The sequence below is a fragment of the Pyricularia grisea genome, chromosome VII (assembly GCF_004355905.1).
Source record: "Pyricularia grisea strain NI907 chromosome VII, whole genome shotgun sequence".
Classification (NCBI taxonomy): Eukaryota; Fungi; Ascomycota; class Sordariomycetes; order Magnaporthales; family Pyriculariaceae; genus Pyricularia; species Pyricularia grisea.
This window is the reverse complement of record NC_044975.1, coordinates 1,805,291-1,817,967: the sequence shown is the minus strand read 5'-3', so window position 1 is coordinate 1,817,967 and position 12,677 is coordinate 1,805,291. Positions and strand designations below refer to the sequence as shown.

Below are 12,677 nucleotides of genomic sequence, written 5' to 3'. Positions count from 1 at the left end.
CCCCCCCTGACTGAAAGTTGAGGGCAAAACTGGCTTTCATGGAGTCAGTATTGCTTCATGGGAAAATCCGTGATCAAAAATGACTGACTTTGAAATTTCTTCCCAATCCGTTTTGTTTTGTGCAATTAGCTTCGTGGGTACCTATCTTGAAGACAATGCCCAGAGGCTCATGGTAGAGAACATTGCCAAGAACCTCTCCGATGCGGATGAGTACCCTGCCATGATCTCCATGCAGCAGCGCTGCGTGAGCATCCTGGCCCACCTCTGGAACGTCCAGCCCGGAGAGAAAGCTGTATGTTACCACTCAGCCAAGCTGAACCCCCATGCAGCACCCAGTTATCACCAGAGAAATCTAATTACGAAGGAGAAATGCCCTTGAAAAAAGATCGGCAGCGCCACCACAGGTTCCTCTGAAGCCATCCAGCTCGGCGGCCTCGCCATGAAGCGCAGGTGGCAGGAGGCCCGACGCGCCGCCGGCAAGGACGACAGCAAGCCCAACATCATCATGGGCGCCAATGCCCAGGTCGCCCTCGAGAAGTTTGCCCGGTACTTTGACGTCGAGGCGCGCATCCTGCCCGTGTCTGCGAAGAGCAAATATCGGCTCGATGCCGACATGGTGCGGGAGAACATTGACGAGAACACCATAGGCATTTTCGTCATCTTGGGCAGTACCTACACGGGGCATTACGAGCCCGTGGAGGAGATTTCCAACATCTTGGACAAGTGAGTGTCATATTGAACATGTTAAGAATCTTTCCTTGGTAGTTGCAGAAGGGACTGACATATGCATCTCCCTGGATTAGATATCAGGCCGAGACTGGGCATGATATTCCGATCCACGTCGATGGTGCGAGCGGTGCTTTCATTGCCCCCTTTACCCATGCACAGGCTGGCGGGCCCAAGTGGTGAGTTTTTCCACGTCAAAAAAGTCCCCCAAGGTTTGGCTTTTGATGGTTAATAGAGATCAACAAAAATACAGGGATTTCTCACTCCCCAGAGTCAAGTCCATAAACACGTCGGGCCACAAGTTCGGCCTCGTGACCGCCGGCGTGGGCTGGATCGTCTGGCGCGATGAGTCTTTCCTGCCCAAGCACCTCGTCTTCGAGCTGCACTACCTGGGTGGCACTGAGGAGTCGTACACACTAAACTTCTCCCGGCCCGGTGCCCAGGTTATCACCCAGTACTACAACCTCGTCCACCTGGGTTTCTCAGGTTACAGGGCCATCATGGAGAACTGCCTGGCCAACGCGAGGTTGCTGTCCAAGTCCCTCGAAGCCACGGGATGGTACACTTGCGTATCCGACATCCACCGCCGCGCCGAGACGGTGGGTTCCCAAGAAGACACCCAGCAGCCCCTGGCACGGGGGCAGTCGAGCATGAAGGAAGACGTCGAGCCCGAAGAGGGAAGAGCGACACTGGACAGCATAGCGCACAGCGTCAAGTCGGCAGCCAAGGCGGTGACGGGAGGACGACACGGACACGGCGCCAACGGCAAAGAGAACGGCAAGGAGAACGGCAAGGAGAACGGCAAGGAGAACGGCAAGGAGAATGAAAAGGAGAATGGCAAGCAGAACGTCGCCGCAGTGACTCCGGAGCGTGGTGGGAAGAACTCTGCCGACTACGTAGCCGGCCTGCCGGTCGTGGCATTTTGCTTGACGGACGAATTCAAGCGCGAGTTCCCGCATGTCAGGCAGGAGACTGTATCGGTGCTCCTACGCGCGCGCCAGTGGATCATTCCAAACTACGCGCTGCCGCCCAACGAGGAGAAGACTGAGATATTGCGCGTCGTGGTCCGCGAGAGCATGTCTCTCGATCTTCTCGACAGGCTTGTGTCTGACATTTGCGAGGTGACGCAGAAGCTGATGGACGACGACGACATTGACCTCAACGTCTTGCAAGGGAGCAGACACAAGGGACCCCGGACCAAGGCTGATGTGAGCAAAGAAGGGAGAGCCCATGCCAAGAAGGAGAGGCAAGATCGGAACAAGCAACACCAGGCTACCGGTAGGACAGGCAGGATGGAAAGTGGCGTTCACAGGTCGACCTGTTAGACTAGACCTAGATTGGCTTCGGCGCGTGGCGGTGACGGTGACCACGTACATGGAGAGGCCTTTAAGTCTTGGCCGTTAGCATTATAAATTGACGAGATCCTACTTGTAACCGATGTGTTTGGAAATGGCGCAAGTTGACGCCAACATTTAGGTCTTCTTTGTGCATGTCTGACGATGCCAAGCTCTTCTCTAGGCTGACAGCCAGCCTTTGCAAGTTCAGCGTTCGCTCCCCGGCACGGGTACGAACCCCGGAGACTGTACGCGATAACACAGTTGTAGGCAAATAGTCCGTTGTCTGACCAATGAGGTTTCTTCAATCACTGGGTATCGATCCCTGGCGCCTTGCCTATCGTGGCCTATTGTAGCATATATGCCTCCACATAATGCTGACAATAATCCGATGACCTGGCCAGCCGCGTGGAGCTGAGAACTATACATTATCGTAATATTCCTGTTCTTTCCGATAGAATATGGGTAGTATACTGTATAAATAATGGGAGGAAGCTCAATATTTTCATAATGGGGGTTGAATGTGTAACAGTTATGGGGCGGTATTATTGCTCATCTTGAGACAACACTATGAACCAGATATCTAATTAGCCCAGAAATCATATCTTCACGTACATTGTCAAATATGCTCCTTCCACTGATATTGGCCCACGTTGTGCCGTTCCTCGCAGCACACGTTTCTGCAGAAAACTACCACAAGAGGCAAGTCCTGCGATGCAAAGCTATTCCCGGCACCCAGGAATGGCCCTCCAAGGAACAGTGGCAGGCATTCAACACCTCGCTGGGAGGCCAACTTATTCAACCAACTCCTCCGGGTGCGGTCTGTCATCCAGACCAACCTTCTTATAATGCAGACCGTTGTGCTGCCGTCCAGGCCGGCGGCTGGCAAAGTTTTGCACTCCATGTCAATGACCCGGTTTCCATGATGGGCAACACTTGGACAAACGACTCCTGCCTGCCGGACCCAAACCTTCCATGCAGCGGAAGCGGGTATCCAGTCTATGTTGTCAACGCATCGAACGTTGAGCACGTCCAGCTTGGTGTTAAATTTGGTAGGTTATTGGAGAGATGGGCATGATATTATTGTGCTCCAGCTTGGTCAGCTGACAGATTCTGAATACAGCCAAAAAGCACAATATTCGACTTGTCGTCAAAGCCACAGGACATGACTATGTCGGTCGGTCTGTGGCGCCAAACTCACTGTCGATATGGACGCACCATTTCACAGGAATGCAGCACCACTCTAGAGGCAGTTTTAAACCAAAATGTTGCAGCAAAGACGGTGCCATACAAAGTAGCGGTGCGATAACGGTCAAGGCTGGAGCTCAGATGCAGCAGGTCCACGAATTCGCCAACAAATATAGCGAGGCCATCGTTGGTGGCAGCGGAAGCACAGTAGGTGTAGGCGGGTATTTGACTGGTGGTGGGCACTCTCTCTTGAGTACCGAGTACGGACTGGCCGCAGATCAGGTCCTCGAGTTGGAAATCGTGACTCCGACAGGAGAAACAAAGGTACTCAACGAGTGCAACAATAAAGAACTGTTTTGGGCGGTGCGAGGAGTAAGTAATTCGCATAAAGATCAGTACTGCTCCGTTGTCGTGGACTGACATCAGATTCGTATGGCGAAGGGAGGGGGTTCGACCTTCGGTATCATCACCTCGGCCACTATCAGAACATATCCGACACCTCAGATCAGTTCTCTGACAGTTGCCTTACTCCAAAACCCAGCTCTCCCAGACAACCAAACGGCCATCTGGGACGTGTTAGCATATGTTTTGAGTGAAATGCCTCGCCTAAGCAAAGCTGGAGTTTCGGGGTACTTGTATCCCGTGGTCAACATCACAGTTCCCCAGTTTGGTATCGACGGGCCCATAACGGGATTGTTCGGTGTTCTCACCATCCCGGGCGGAAACAATGGCAGTGCCGCTATCCCTTGGCAACCCATCGACGCCTACATCCAAGCCAACTGGCCTGGCCTGTTTCTGAGCGCTAATGAAATGGCGCACTACAGTAGCTTCTGGGACTGGATCCAGGCTCACTTTGACTCTAACCCGGTGGGAGATAATGGCCTTGCTGGCAGCTGGCTTCTTGACGAGAAAGCCCTAACTGGAGACCGAGAAAAGCTTAAAAATGCCTTTCAGCGCTTTGCAGTCCGGGGATGGGCGACGCTGCATCTGATAGCTGGCAAAGGGGTTAGGGATGCAGAGTCGAGAGGCGGGGGAAACGCAGTGTTGCCAGCTTGGCGGAGGACGTATCTCCATGCCAGTGAGTATACCGCTCTTTGTGTTCTGTCGACATGAGTGAGCTTATCGGGTGCTGCAGTGCTCACACCAAGTCTTTCAAACAATAGGTTGTGGAATCGGGTTCCCGCCGCTGAATGCAGCTGCCAAAGCCGAGGGCGTTAAAGAAGTCGACCGAAGCGTGGCGGCCCTGAGGGAACTAGCACCGGACATGGGGGCGTATATGAACGAGGTGAGCTGAGCCTAACTATTCGCCATGACGAACTGGAACACTAGGGTGCAGTGAAGTGCCCCAAGAGAATGACCTTTATTGACAATGGAAATAATCGCAGGCAAACGCGTATGAACCAGACTTCCAGAGTGCTTTCTGGGGCTCAAACTACGCTCGACTACAGTCCATCAAGAGAGCTGTCGATCCAGATGATGTCTTTTGGTGTCATCCATGCGTGGGGAATGAGCGCTGGAGGGAAGTGGATGGCAAGCTCTGTCGCGTTTGAGCCTTTGGGTGCAGAGATACTGCATCCAGATTGTTGTGCTGTTCTTGTGAGCTACCACAAGTTGTAGCGTCAAAAGAAGCGAGACATAACTGGGTTATTACACCGATGATTAGAGCATAGATAAGTATTGAAATGTATAATGGAATTAATAAATCAATCAAAAGGAATCTCAAATTGATCTGACGATGGATCGGATCCCCGCCACTACTGCAGGTCAAGCGGGCCACGGACCCTTGCAATCCTGGTCCTTGGCAATGTTTGGCGCGAGGGGAACGTCACCAGGCCATCAGGGTTCCTGCCTGAAGTTCCGACATTGTCTGTACTCGAGCTGCAGGAGCTTTAACTTTAGGTAGGTACCTACCTTACCTGCCTGAGATTACAATGAATGACGCCACACAGTAATCCATTTGGTTCCTTCAGCGCTGTCGTCGTCGTTATTCATTTTGACGTCTAGTTCTAGTAGCAGTCCTACAATGAACTGGCTGTCATAAATCCATCTCATTACATTCACTACTTCATCAGAACAACACGATGACTTTTAGAAAAACACTAGTCGGATGCGTCACGGCCGCGCTGGCCACGGTCGGGCACGCGTCTCAGCCTGGAGCAGCCAAGCCAGTCGAGGCTCCGATGAGGGATCTCCAGTGGGCACAACTCAACTTTCTGCATACGACAGACACCCACGGCTGGCATGGTGGTCATCTCCTAGAGTCACAGTACTCGGCAGACTGGGGTGACTATATTTCCTTCGCCGAGCATCTCCGCCACCGCGCCGACCAGGAAGGCCGCGACCTGCTACTGGTCGATACGGGCGACAGGATTGAGGGCAACGGCCTTTACGACTCTTCGGAGCCCAAGGGCCGCTTCACCTACGACATATTCCGTCAGCAAGACATTGACATCATCTGCACCGGCAACCATGAGCTCTACCAAGCCGACGCTGCCGACCGCGAATGGACGCAGACGGTCCCGAATTTCAAGGACAAGTACATCGCCTCCAACCTCGACTACATAGACCCAGAGACAGGTGAGAAGAAACCGATGGCACAGCGGTTTCGGAGGTTCAAAACAAAGAATCAAAAGATGGATATCATAGCCATGGGTTTCCTGTTTGATTTTACCGGCAACGCCAACAACACAGTCGTCCAACCTGTCGAGGATACTGTCAAGGAAGAGTGGTTCATGAACGCGATCAAGGAGAAGCCTGACATCTTCGTCATAATTGGACACGTCGGGCTACGGATGCAAGAGTTCAAGTACATCTTTACAGAGATCCGAAAGCAAAACTGGTTCACTCCAATCGCTTTCTTTGGAGGACATGCACATGTCAGAGACGCCGTCAAGTTTGACGATGGCGCTTATGCTATCGCAAGTGGTCGGTACTTTGAGACTATAGGGTGGATGTCGGTAGATGGGCTCTACAAAGACTCTACCAAGGGCAAGACGCCAGTCAAGTTCCAGAGGAGGTACATCGACAATAACCTATTGGGGTTGTACCACCACACTGGCCTCAACCAATCTACCTTCCCTACCAAGAAGGGCCAAGATGTCACTGAAATGATTACGGCTGCCAGAAAAGAGCTCAAGCTGGATGAGAAGTACGGGTGCGCACCTCAGACATACTGGATGAGCCGCGCTCCTTACCCTGGAAATGAGAGCCTGTATACCTGGTTGGAAACGGAGGTGCTGCCTAAAGTCACTGTCAATGAAGAGAGGAAAAACACCTCCCGGCTGGCGATTTTGAACACTGGTGGGATAAGGTTCGACATCTTCAAAGGCCCGTTTACTAGGGACTCGACCTTTATAGTCAGTCCTTTCACCTCCGGGCTGAACTACATCAAAGATGTACCATACGAGGTTGCCCAAAAGCTCATCAAGCTGCTCAACAATGGCGGGCCGATTTTTGCAGACGCACAAGGGGTGCCAGATATGCGATATATGGCGTCACCAGAGCAGTGGTTTCGTACCGAGGACATCATCGTCACCGACTCGACATCGACGGTCCCTCAATCGTTCGCCGCTGAGGATTATGACCAGAAGCCTTTGAGTCATCATGATAAGCACAAACCGGCCTTGGTCGGTGGCTACACAACCAAGGATGACATATCTGAAGATGGCGACGATGCGGTGCATTTGCCGTTATCATATTATAAAGTACCGAACTGTATCCAGGCCGAGGTTGGCTTTCCTGTAGATGATGACGGAAAAAAGAAGAACCCTGAAAAGGTTGACGTTGTCTTTATCAGCTTCATCCAGCCATGGGTTCTCCTCGCCCTCAAGTTTGCGGGAGGCGACTATACGTCGGATGACGTTGGTGTCTATCGGAACGGCACCTTCACCGAGATGATGGCAGAGTGGATCCAGGAGAACTGGAAGGGAGATTGCTGAGCAGCTCATTTCGCATAGGAGCAGAGACTATTTGTTGATTTAGTTTGGGTATCAGGCGTTGGGGACCTTGGACACTTTTATATATCCGATATTTCTTTTCTTTTACGCAAATAATGTCAAACAAAGTAGGTATAATAACCCCAGCTTAGTGTGATGTATATATTCACGCAATACACATACCTAAAGACATAACGAATTCGCTTGGTATTCAAGGTGGAACAAAAATAAAACCAAATGCAGCCCTTAGACTCCAAACGCCCCCAACATTACACAGGCACAGCTCCGAGATGACACTAGCCAACTATAACTGATTAAGCAGCCTCTGTTTCCTCCGATTTATTAGCTCCTGCTGCACCTCCTCAACCGTCGGCAATTCCCAACCGTTCCCGTCCCCACTATCGCCCGGCAGAGGCTCCCAACCGGGAGGAAGTTGCTCTCCTTTCCTGTTGTCGGCGAGGTTCTCAAAGGCCTCCTTCTCCTTGGCAGCCTCGTATGCCAGCAGCTCCTCGTCCTCCTCGTCCGGACTGTAACCGTAGTACGCAGCATCGACCTGTTTCCTCAAGTCGTCCCTAGCCTCGAGGGGCTTCTCGTCGCCCTTCTTGGCCCTCGCGGCCTCGAACAGCTCCTTGACGCCCGGCAGCTCCTTGGCCCTCCCAAAGTACCTGTAGCCCCTCCCGGCGCCGCCAATCTCCTTCCCGGCCTCGTCGTAGACCTTGGCGCCGCCGGCGCGCGTGTAGTTTGGCCCGCCGAGGTTCCTGATCTGCACCTCCCACATGTGCTTCTCGCGCATGAGCTTGTTGATCTCGTCGTTGAGGTCGCGGATCTGGTAGTCGGACAGCGACGACTCCTGTATGCGCGACACCTTGCGCGATATGTCCTTGAGTACCTGCCCGCGCCACTTTTCGCACGCCGGGATCGAGTCCTGCTCCGTGATGGCCCGCGGTCGCCGCGTGCGCCCCGCGTCAATGATGCCTAGGTCCGCCGCCTGCGCCTCGCGAAAGCGAAAGAGCATCGACTGCGCCTTTTCTGAGTTGCGCGCCTGGTGACAGGGGAAGCGAAAAGAAGGGGCGGGTGGGTTAGTAAACGTCAATATCCGGGAGAGGAGGAGGAGGGGGAGGGAGGCGCCTTACCATCTTGTCGGCGGGTTGTCGCCTATGCGACCGAGACCTTGTGTACTGAAGACTGTCGCGGACAGATATAGGTTAGGCCTCGGAGCGGGCTGGGTTTGAAAATGCCGAGTAAAGCACGGCACCCAACGGATCTGGCAGCTTTGTCTGGCGGGCTTTTTTTTTGGAGGCGGGATTCACATTCGGCGAAAGACGCGGGCCCTTGCCGTCGATTGTCTTCACCGATGACAGAACCTTGTCGGTAAAATCTATCGATAAGGAATAAATGCGGGGATAGGTGAACTTCTTTAGTGGAGACCTGGATTTTCTGTGCGTTGACGAGTGGGGCCATGAGCCTGCAAGACGCGTTCCTCGTCGCGCTGGAAATTCAATCGGTTCATCCGTTCATCTTGAACATGTCTTGTGCACTCAGAGTTCTTTGATCATCGAAATCTGGGTACAATCAGGACCTACCTTAGGCAAAGAGCAGCAGTCTGAAATGGATGCTCTTATTGATTGCTTGAAATCTCCTTAGTAAGACTCGAAAAAGGTAAGCGCAACGTCCTTTTCATATCAAATTATGGCTACTTGCTCTCCAAGCTCCAGCCTCAGTCAGGCAGGTAGATGTTTAAGCAACAGCTATTTCACCATTCCCAATCACCCTTCATCACACCCCAAACTGCCAGCATCGGGGACAATCCTCGCCCCCTGCGATGACGACAACTCATCACATAGATGCTAGTCTCTAGACATGGGATTTTAACCGATTCACTCTTACACGGGGAGTCTGCGTTTCCCCATGGCCGATGCGAGCCCATAATAAGAACAGAGATCTGAGCAGCGAGCAGCCTTTTCCCCGATTTTACTCCTTTATCTATTCCGAACTTACACATGACAAAAAGCCAAGAAGACACAGCGGCCATGACGATAACCTGCTTTTCTCGAGGTTCAGTATAGCCTCTCTCAGCCAACCCATCTCCCCGAGCTACTCTGGAACTTTTGTATTCAGCAGGAATGCGGTGGGTTTGATAGTGGTTTCTGAGGGAGGTGAACCGATGATCAAAGAAATATTGTAGTTTTCAATCAGATGCTGCTCTTTTTTTGTTTATTGTTTTGTTGTTATTTCGAGGTGGGAAGGGGGTTTGAAATTGGTCAAGGCACTCATTTCCCCGTCTTTTCTTTTCATTTTGTCAAGAAATCACAAAACAGGCCCGGTGATGACATTGTGTCCAAAAAGCCAAATTTGCAGACCTTCAGCATTCTTCAAGGGCTTGAGTTCTGTTCAGCCACCGATTTCACTGCTGCTGGTCCCCTCTTTCAGGAGGCGCGGCCCGGTGTTGAATGGCGGTTTTGGGCGACTCTTGCCTGCTGGGTCAATGAGAACTTGAGAGAGCTAATCTGAGGGCATATTTGTAATTTTCGTTTCCTTTTTTTCCGTTTTCCTCATGGTGTTGCAAGTGAATGGTGAAACGACGCTGACAATTCACTTTACAGAGCAAGCACTTACGCCTCTTTCGAGTTTCCCAGAAACTCGGTACTCGGAGTCTAGTCCAGTTACTATTGTACTATTGTACTCACAGTGCATTGTTCGAGCGGGATATAAAGGGAGTAGAAAATAGGTAGCAAATACCTACTGTTGATTTTGTGATCTGGTGCTGGTTCGTTTTCCCTTGTTAGATACAGTTCACATCTTCGAAAAAAAAAAGGGTTTAATAACAGGAATCATGAAGAAATTCAAAGAAATACCAAGACATTTAATGCCACTTCTCACTCTTTACTTTGCAAGCAGTCACGTAATTACCACGGCACAGGTTGTGTTTAAGATCGCACCAATGGAGTATTTTAAAACGCAAGGTTCAATGTGAAAAATCTAAGAGACATTTGCATAATTGCCTCCCATACCCGGCCATTACCGAACGGCCTTTTTTCCCTGTTGTACCCATTTTCCGAATTATACATACATCTGGCTCAAAATGTAGAAAAAGAGACTGTTCAGCTCATCAGTCATCAAATCGAACATCCTATATAGCCTTTCCCAGTGACCAACTAAATTGCTGCAGCCTGCTCTAGTGCGGATGTTATGTGACAAACAAGAGCCACTTACGTCTGGCACAACGCGACCTGCCTTTGGAGCACTCGCTCATTTGAGAGGGCCGACTTCCGAAGCTTCAGAATTATCTGGCTCCTGTGGCAAAGCCTTTCAGGAATTCCCAATTTATTGAGTCTTCTTAGTGACAGTGGCCTTTCCAGTGGGCGCGCTGAACATGAAAACCAGGCAGAAGGCCAACCATCCAGTGACAGTGGCGCCGATACCCGTGATCCAGGGCCATGCGCCCGAAATGACGAACGAGCGCGGCCACTCGTCGTGGGCCATGTGGCGGACCGAGACCTGGTCCTTGGTGTCGATGTAGGTGAGGAATGGCCTCTTGTAGTTGACACGGAAGTTGAAGATGCCGTGCTGATCAGGCAGTGTAAAAGACACAGTATACTTGGTAGCATCACTTTCAGTAGAGGTCGCGGGCTCGAGAGCCAAGCGGTGGAAGGGGGACAGCATGGAAAACTCTAGCTGAATCTCATCGCCATCCGGAACAGTAAATGGTCCCCAGGACTTGGTCTCCGGGTTATACTCTGAGATAGAGATGGTGTAGGTCTACAAGTCCAGTTAGTCAATATGCAAAAGGCACCAAGACCAAACATATAGAATTATCAGTGTCCAGGGATAGCTTACCACATCGTTCTTGACCCGGTAGATAGCCGGGTTCGAAACGTTGCTTGCGCCCACCTCGTTCAGATGGTGCTCCACAGATTTCACGCGCAAGACACCGTACTCCTGGAAGGTCCAGCCGCTCAGCTTCCTGGCGAACTCACGGTTGTAAGTCGAGACCTTCTTGTTTGAGCTAGACTGCTTGACCTCGGCATCAAACCACTGGTCCTGCAGCATCTCGGCAGAGCCAACGACGGTAACGCGAGCCGAGTTACGCGGCTGCACAGCGCTAACGAGGCTCAACTGCTCGCCGGCAGCAAACAGGTCGTCGACAACTTCAGATTGCTCCTTAGGATCATAGCTGTAGGCGGTGAGAGGGGCGCGAAGGACAGAATTCAAGAGGGGGCTCTGACCAAGGGTCTGGCCAAGTGCTCGTGGAACAGCAAGTAGCTGGCTGGTCTCCTTGTCACTGCCAAAGATGTACCTGTGGAAGCCACGGACTGGCTTAGGTTTGACAAGGATGACATCGTGCTTCTCAGCGGCAGAGATCGTGTCATACTTGAAATGGTCGACGACAAGGCCGGTGCGATCGGCAGGGAGATGAATATCCAGCTCGTGGAGAAGCGAGACGATCGAGATGGGCACGGTGGTGTCGGAAGAAAGAGCCAACATAATATTGCCCTCATCCTTGACGAACTGGAGAAGAAGCGCGGGAGTCAAGTTGGGGCCAAGACCTGTGTCGAGGTCAAAGGAGTTCAACGTCAGTCGTCGTAAGTCCAATTTGGTGCTCTGCACCTGGCCACCACCCCGCCATAATATTGCCCTCACAATGATATGTTCGGGCGTTGGAGACTGGATTACATACCCTTTGACTTGGTCGGGAATATAACAACATGGTCATAAACCCGCTCTCCCAAGTGGGAAAGATTGATAGAATCGCTTTTGGGTGTGCTGTATGTTATTTTGAAGCCTCTGCCTACAAGATGGGAAACGCCGGGTTAGCTACGTATGCTGTATTTCTCTCAATGGCATAGATGCCGCGCTAATCAAGACATACTCTGCAGATCTCCCATGAACTTGGAGTACTTTTCCTTTTCTGCGACATCTTCCAATACCACAAGTAGCCTGTCGCCGCTGGAGCTCACGGCGCTCACAGTGGCGGCCAGCAGCAAGAAGAGCAGAGAGAGGATTGGCTTAAACATGGTGAACTCCGGAATTGTGAAATAAGATGAGGAAAGAAAAAAGAAAAGTGAAGATGACGAACAGGGACGGGTATCAAGAGGAAAGGTTGCTTGCTGGCTTAAGAAATCCCCCAGATGTTCTCCAATGCTTGCATGGATTCACCTATTCTGGGGTTTGCGGGCTTGAAATGCAAGCGCAGTAGGTACAGTCGTCGCGCACCGTCATGGAGCTTGATGAGCTCCTGTTCACTTTGGCAACGTAAACCTTTGCCAAGACATATGGGGATGTACAGGGAGCAGGGGTCGAGGTACGAACCGCCGAGGTGACAAAGCTAGATGCACGCCTGTGGGATCCGATGACTTTGATAATACATGTACATGAACCTCTCGCACAACTATTTGTAGAAGATACGCTGCATAATAGATTGAGGCGCTCTCTTTTCAACCTAGAGACACAGTGTTTATATGATGAATAACGGTTTTGCCATGTGGGAAGATGA

General features: G+C 51.5%; 6 protein-coding genes across 7 annotated transcripts in view; 4 read left to right on the top strand and 2 right to left on the bottom strand.

Moving 5' to 3' along the window:
- Nucleotides 1-2,051, top strand: part of PgNI_10560 (uncharacterized protein) — a gene marked incomplete at both ends in the record, with an annotated part of 2,464 nt that extends 413 nt beyond the window's left edge. The window contains 4 exons of the mRNA XM_031130533.1: nucleotides 130-292; nucleotides 386-723; nucleotides 804-905; nucleotides 980-2,051. Coding sequence (XP_030980081.1) covers nucleotides 130-292; nucleotides 386-723; nucleotides 804-905; nucleotides 980-2,051 — 1,675 coding nt within the window. The remainder of the gene's footprint in view (nucleotides 1-129; nucleotides 293-385; nucleotides 724-803; nucleotides 906-979) is intronic.
- Nucleotides 2,052-2,685: 634 nt separating this feature from the next.
- PgNI_10559 (uncharacterized protein) lies at nucleotides 2,686-4,904 on the top strand (the record flags this gene model as incomplete). Its single annotated transcript, XM_031130532.1, has 5 exons — nucleotides 2,686-3,112; nucleotides 3,184-3,620; nucleotides 3,675-4,326; nucleotides 4,412-4,533; nucleotides 4,634-4,904. The coding sequence occupies 5 exons, from the start codon at nucleotides 2,686-2,688 to the stop codon at nucleotides 4,796-4,798; spliced, it is 1,803 nt and encodes a 600-aa protein (XP_030980344.1). The 3' UTR covers nucleotides 4,799-4,904.
- Nucleotides 4,905-5,329: 425 nt separating this feature from the next.
- Nucleotides 5,330-7,186, top strand: PgNI_10558 (uncharacterized protein; the record flags this gene model as incomplete). The annotated part of the gene is made up of 1 exon (XM_031130531.1): nucleotides 5,330-7,186. One exon carries the CDS (start codon nucleotides 5,330-5,332, stop codon nucleotides 7,184-7,186), a length of 1,857 nt encoding a protein of 618 aa, XP_030980343.1.
- A 168-nt stretch (nucleotides 7,187-7,354) lies between these two features.
- Nucleotides 7,355-8,530, bottom strand: PgNI_10557 (uncharacterized protein). The gene is made up of 2 exons (XM_031130530.1): nucleotides 8,317-8,530; nucleotides 7,355-8,225 (listed from the first exon to the last, which is right to left on the bottom strand). Exons 1-2 carry the CDS (start codon nucleotides 8,317-8,319, stop codon nucleotides 7,488-7,490), a joined length of 741 nt encoding a protein of 246 aa, XP_030980362.1. The 5' UTR covers nucleotides 8,320-8,530; the 3' UTR covers nucleotides 7,355-7,487.
- Nucleotides 8,531-8,749: 219 nt separating this feature from the next.
- PgNI_10556 (uncharacterized protein) lies at nucleotides 8,750-10,031 on the top strand (the record flags this gene model as incomplete). 2 transcript variants are annotated; one of them, XM_031130529.1, is made up of 2 exons in its annotated part: nucleotides 8,750-8,842; nucleotides 9,035-9,275. In XM_031130529.1, a coding segment is annotated over exon 2 (177 nt), but the record flags the coding sequence as incomplete, so codon positions are not given. The 2 variants fall into 2 exon arrangements, with proteins under 2 accessions (XP_030980360.1, XP_030980361.1); XM_031130528.1 differs by lacking the exons at nucleotides 8,750-8,842; nucleotides 9,035-9,275 and adding exons at nucleotides 9,278-9,704; nucleotides 9,787-10,031.
- A 98-nt stretch (nucleotides 10,032-10,129) lies between these two features.
- Nucleotides 10,130-12,514, bottom strand: PgNI_10555 (uncharacterized protein). The gene is made up of 4 exons (XM_031130527.1): nucleotides 12,054-12,514; nucleotides 11,862-11,972; nucleotides 11,021-11,730; nucleotides 10,130-10,942 (listed from the first exon to the last, which is right to left on the bottom strand). Exons 1-4 carry the CDS (start codon nucleotides 12,196-12,198, stop codon nucleotides 10,508-10,510), a joined length of 1,401 nt encoding a protein of 466 aa, XP_030980485.1. The 5' UTR covers nucleotides 12,199-12,514; the 3' UTR covers nucleotides 10,130-10,507.
- Between the last annotated feature and the right edge of the window lie 163 nt (nucleotides 12,515-12,677).

Bases quoted from the DNA above. Each gene is read 5' to 3' on its own strand.
- PgNI_10555 (XM_031130527.1), bottom strand. From the start codon at position 12,198: ATGTTTAAGCCAATCCTCTCTCTGCTCTTCTTGCTGCTGGCCGCCACT. The intron at 11,973-12,053 runs GTATGTCTTGAT...CCCATCTTGTAG, and splicing joins GTTCATGGGAGATCTGCAGA to GCAGAGGCTTCAAAATAACA. The intron at 11,731-11,861 runs GTATGTAATCCA...ACCTCGACACAG, and splicing joins ATTCCCGACCAAGTCAAAGG to GTCTTGGCCCCAACTTGACT.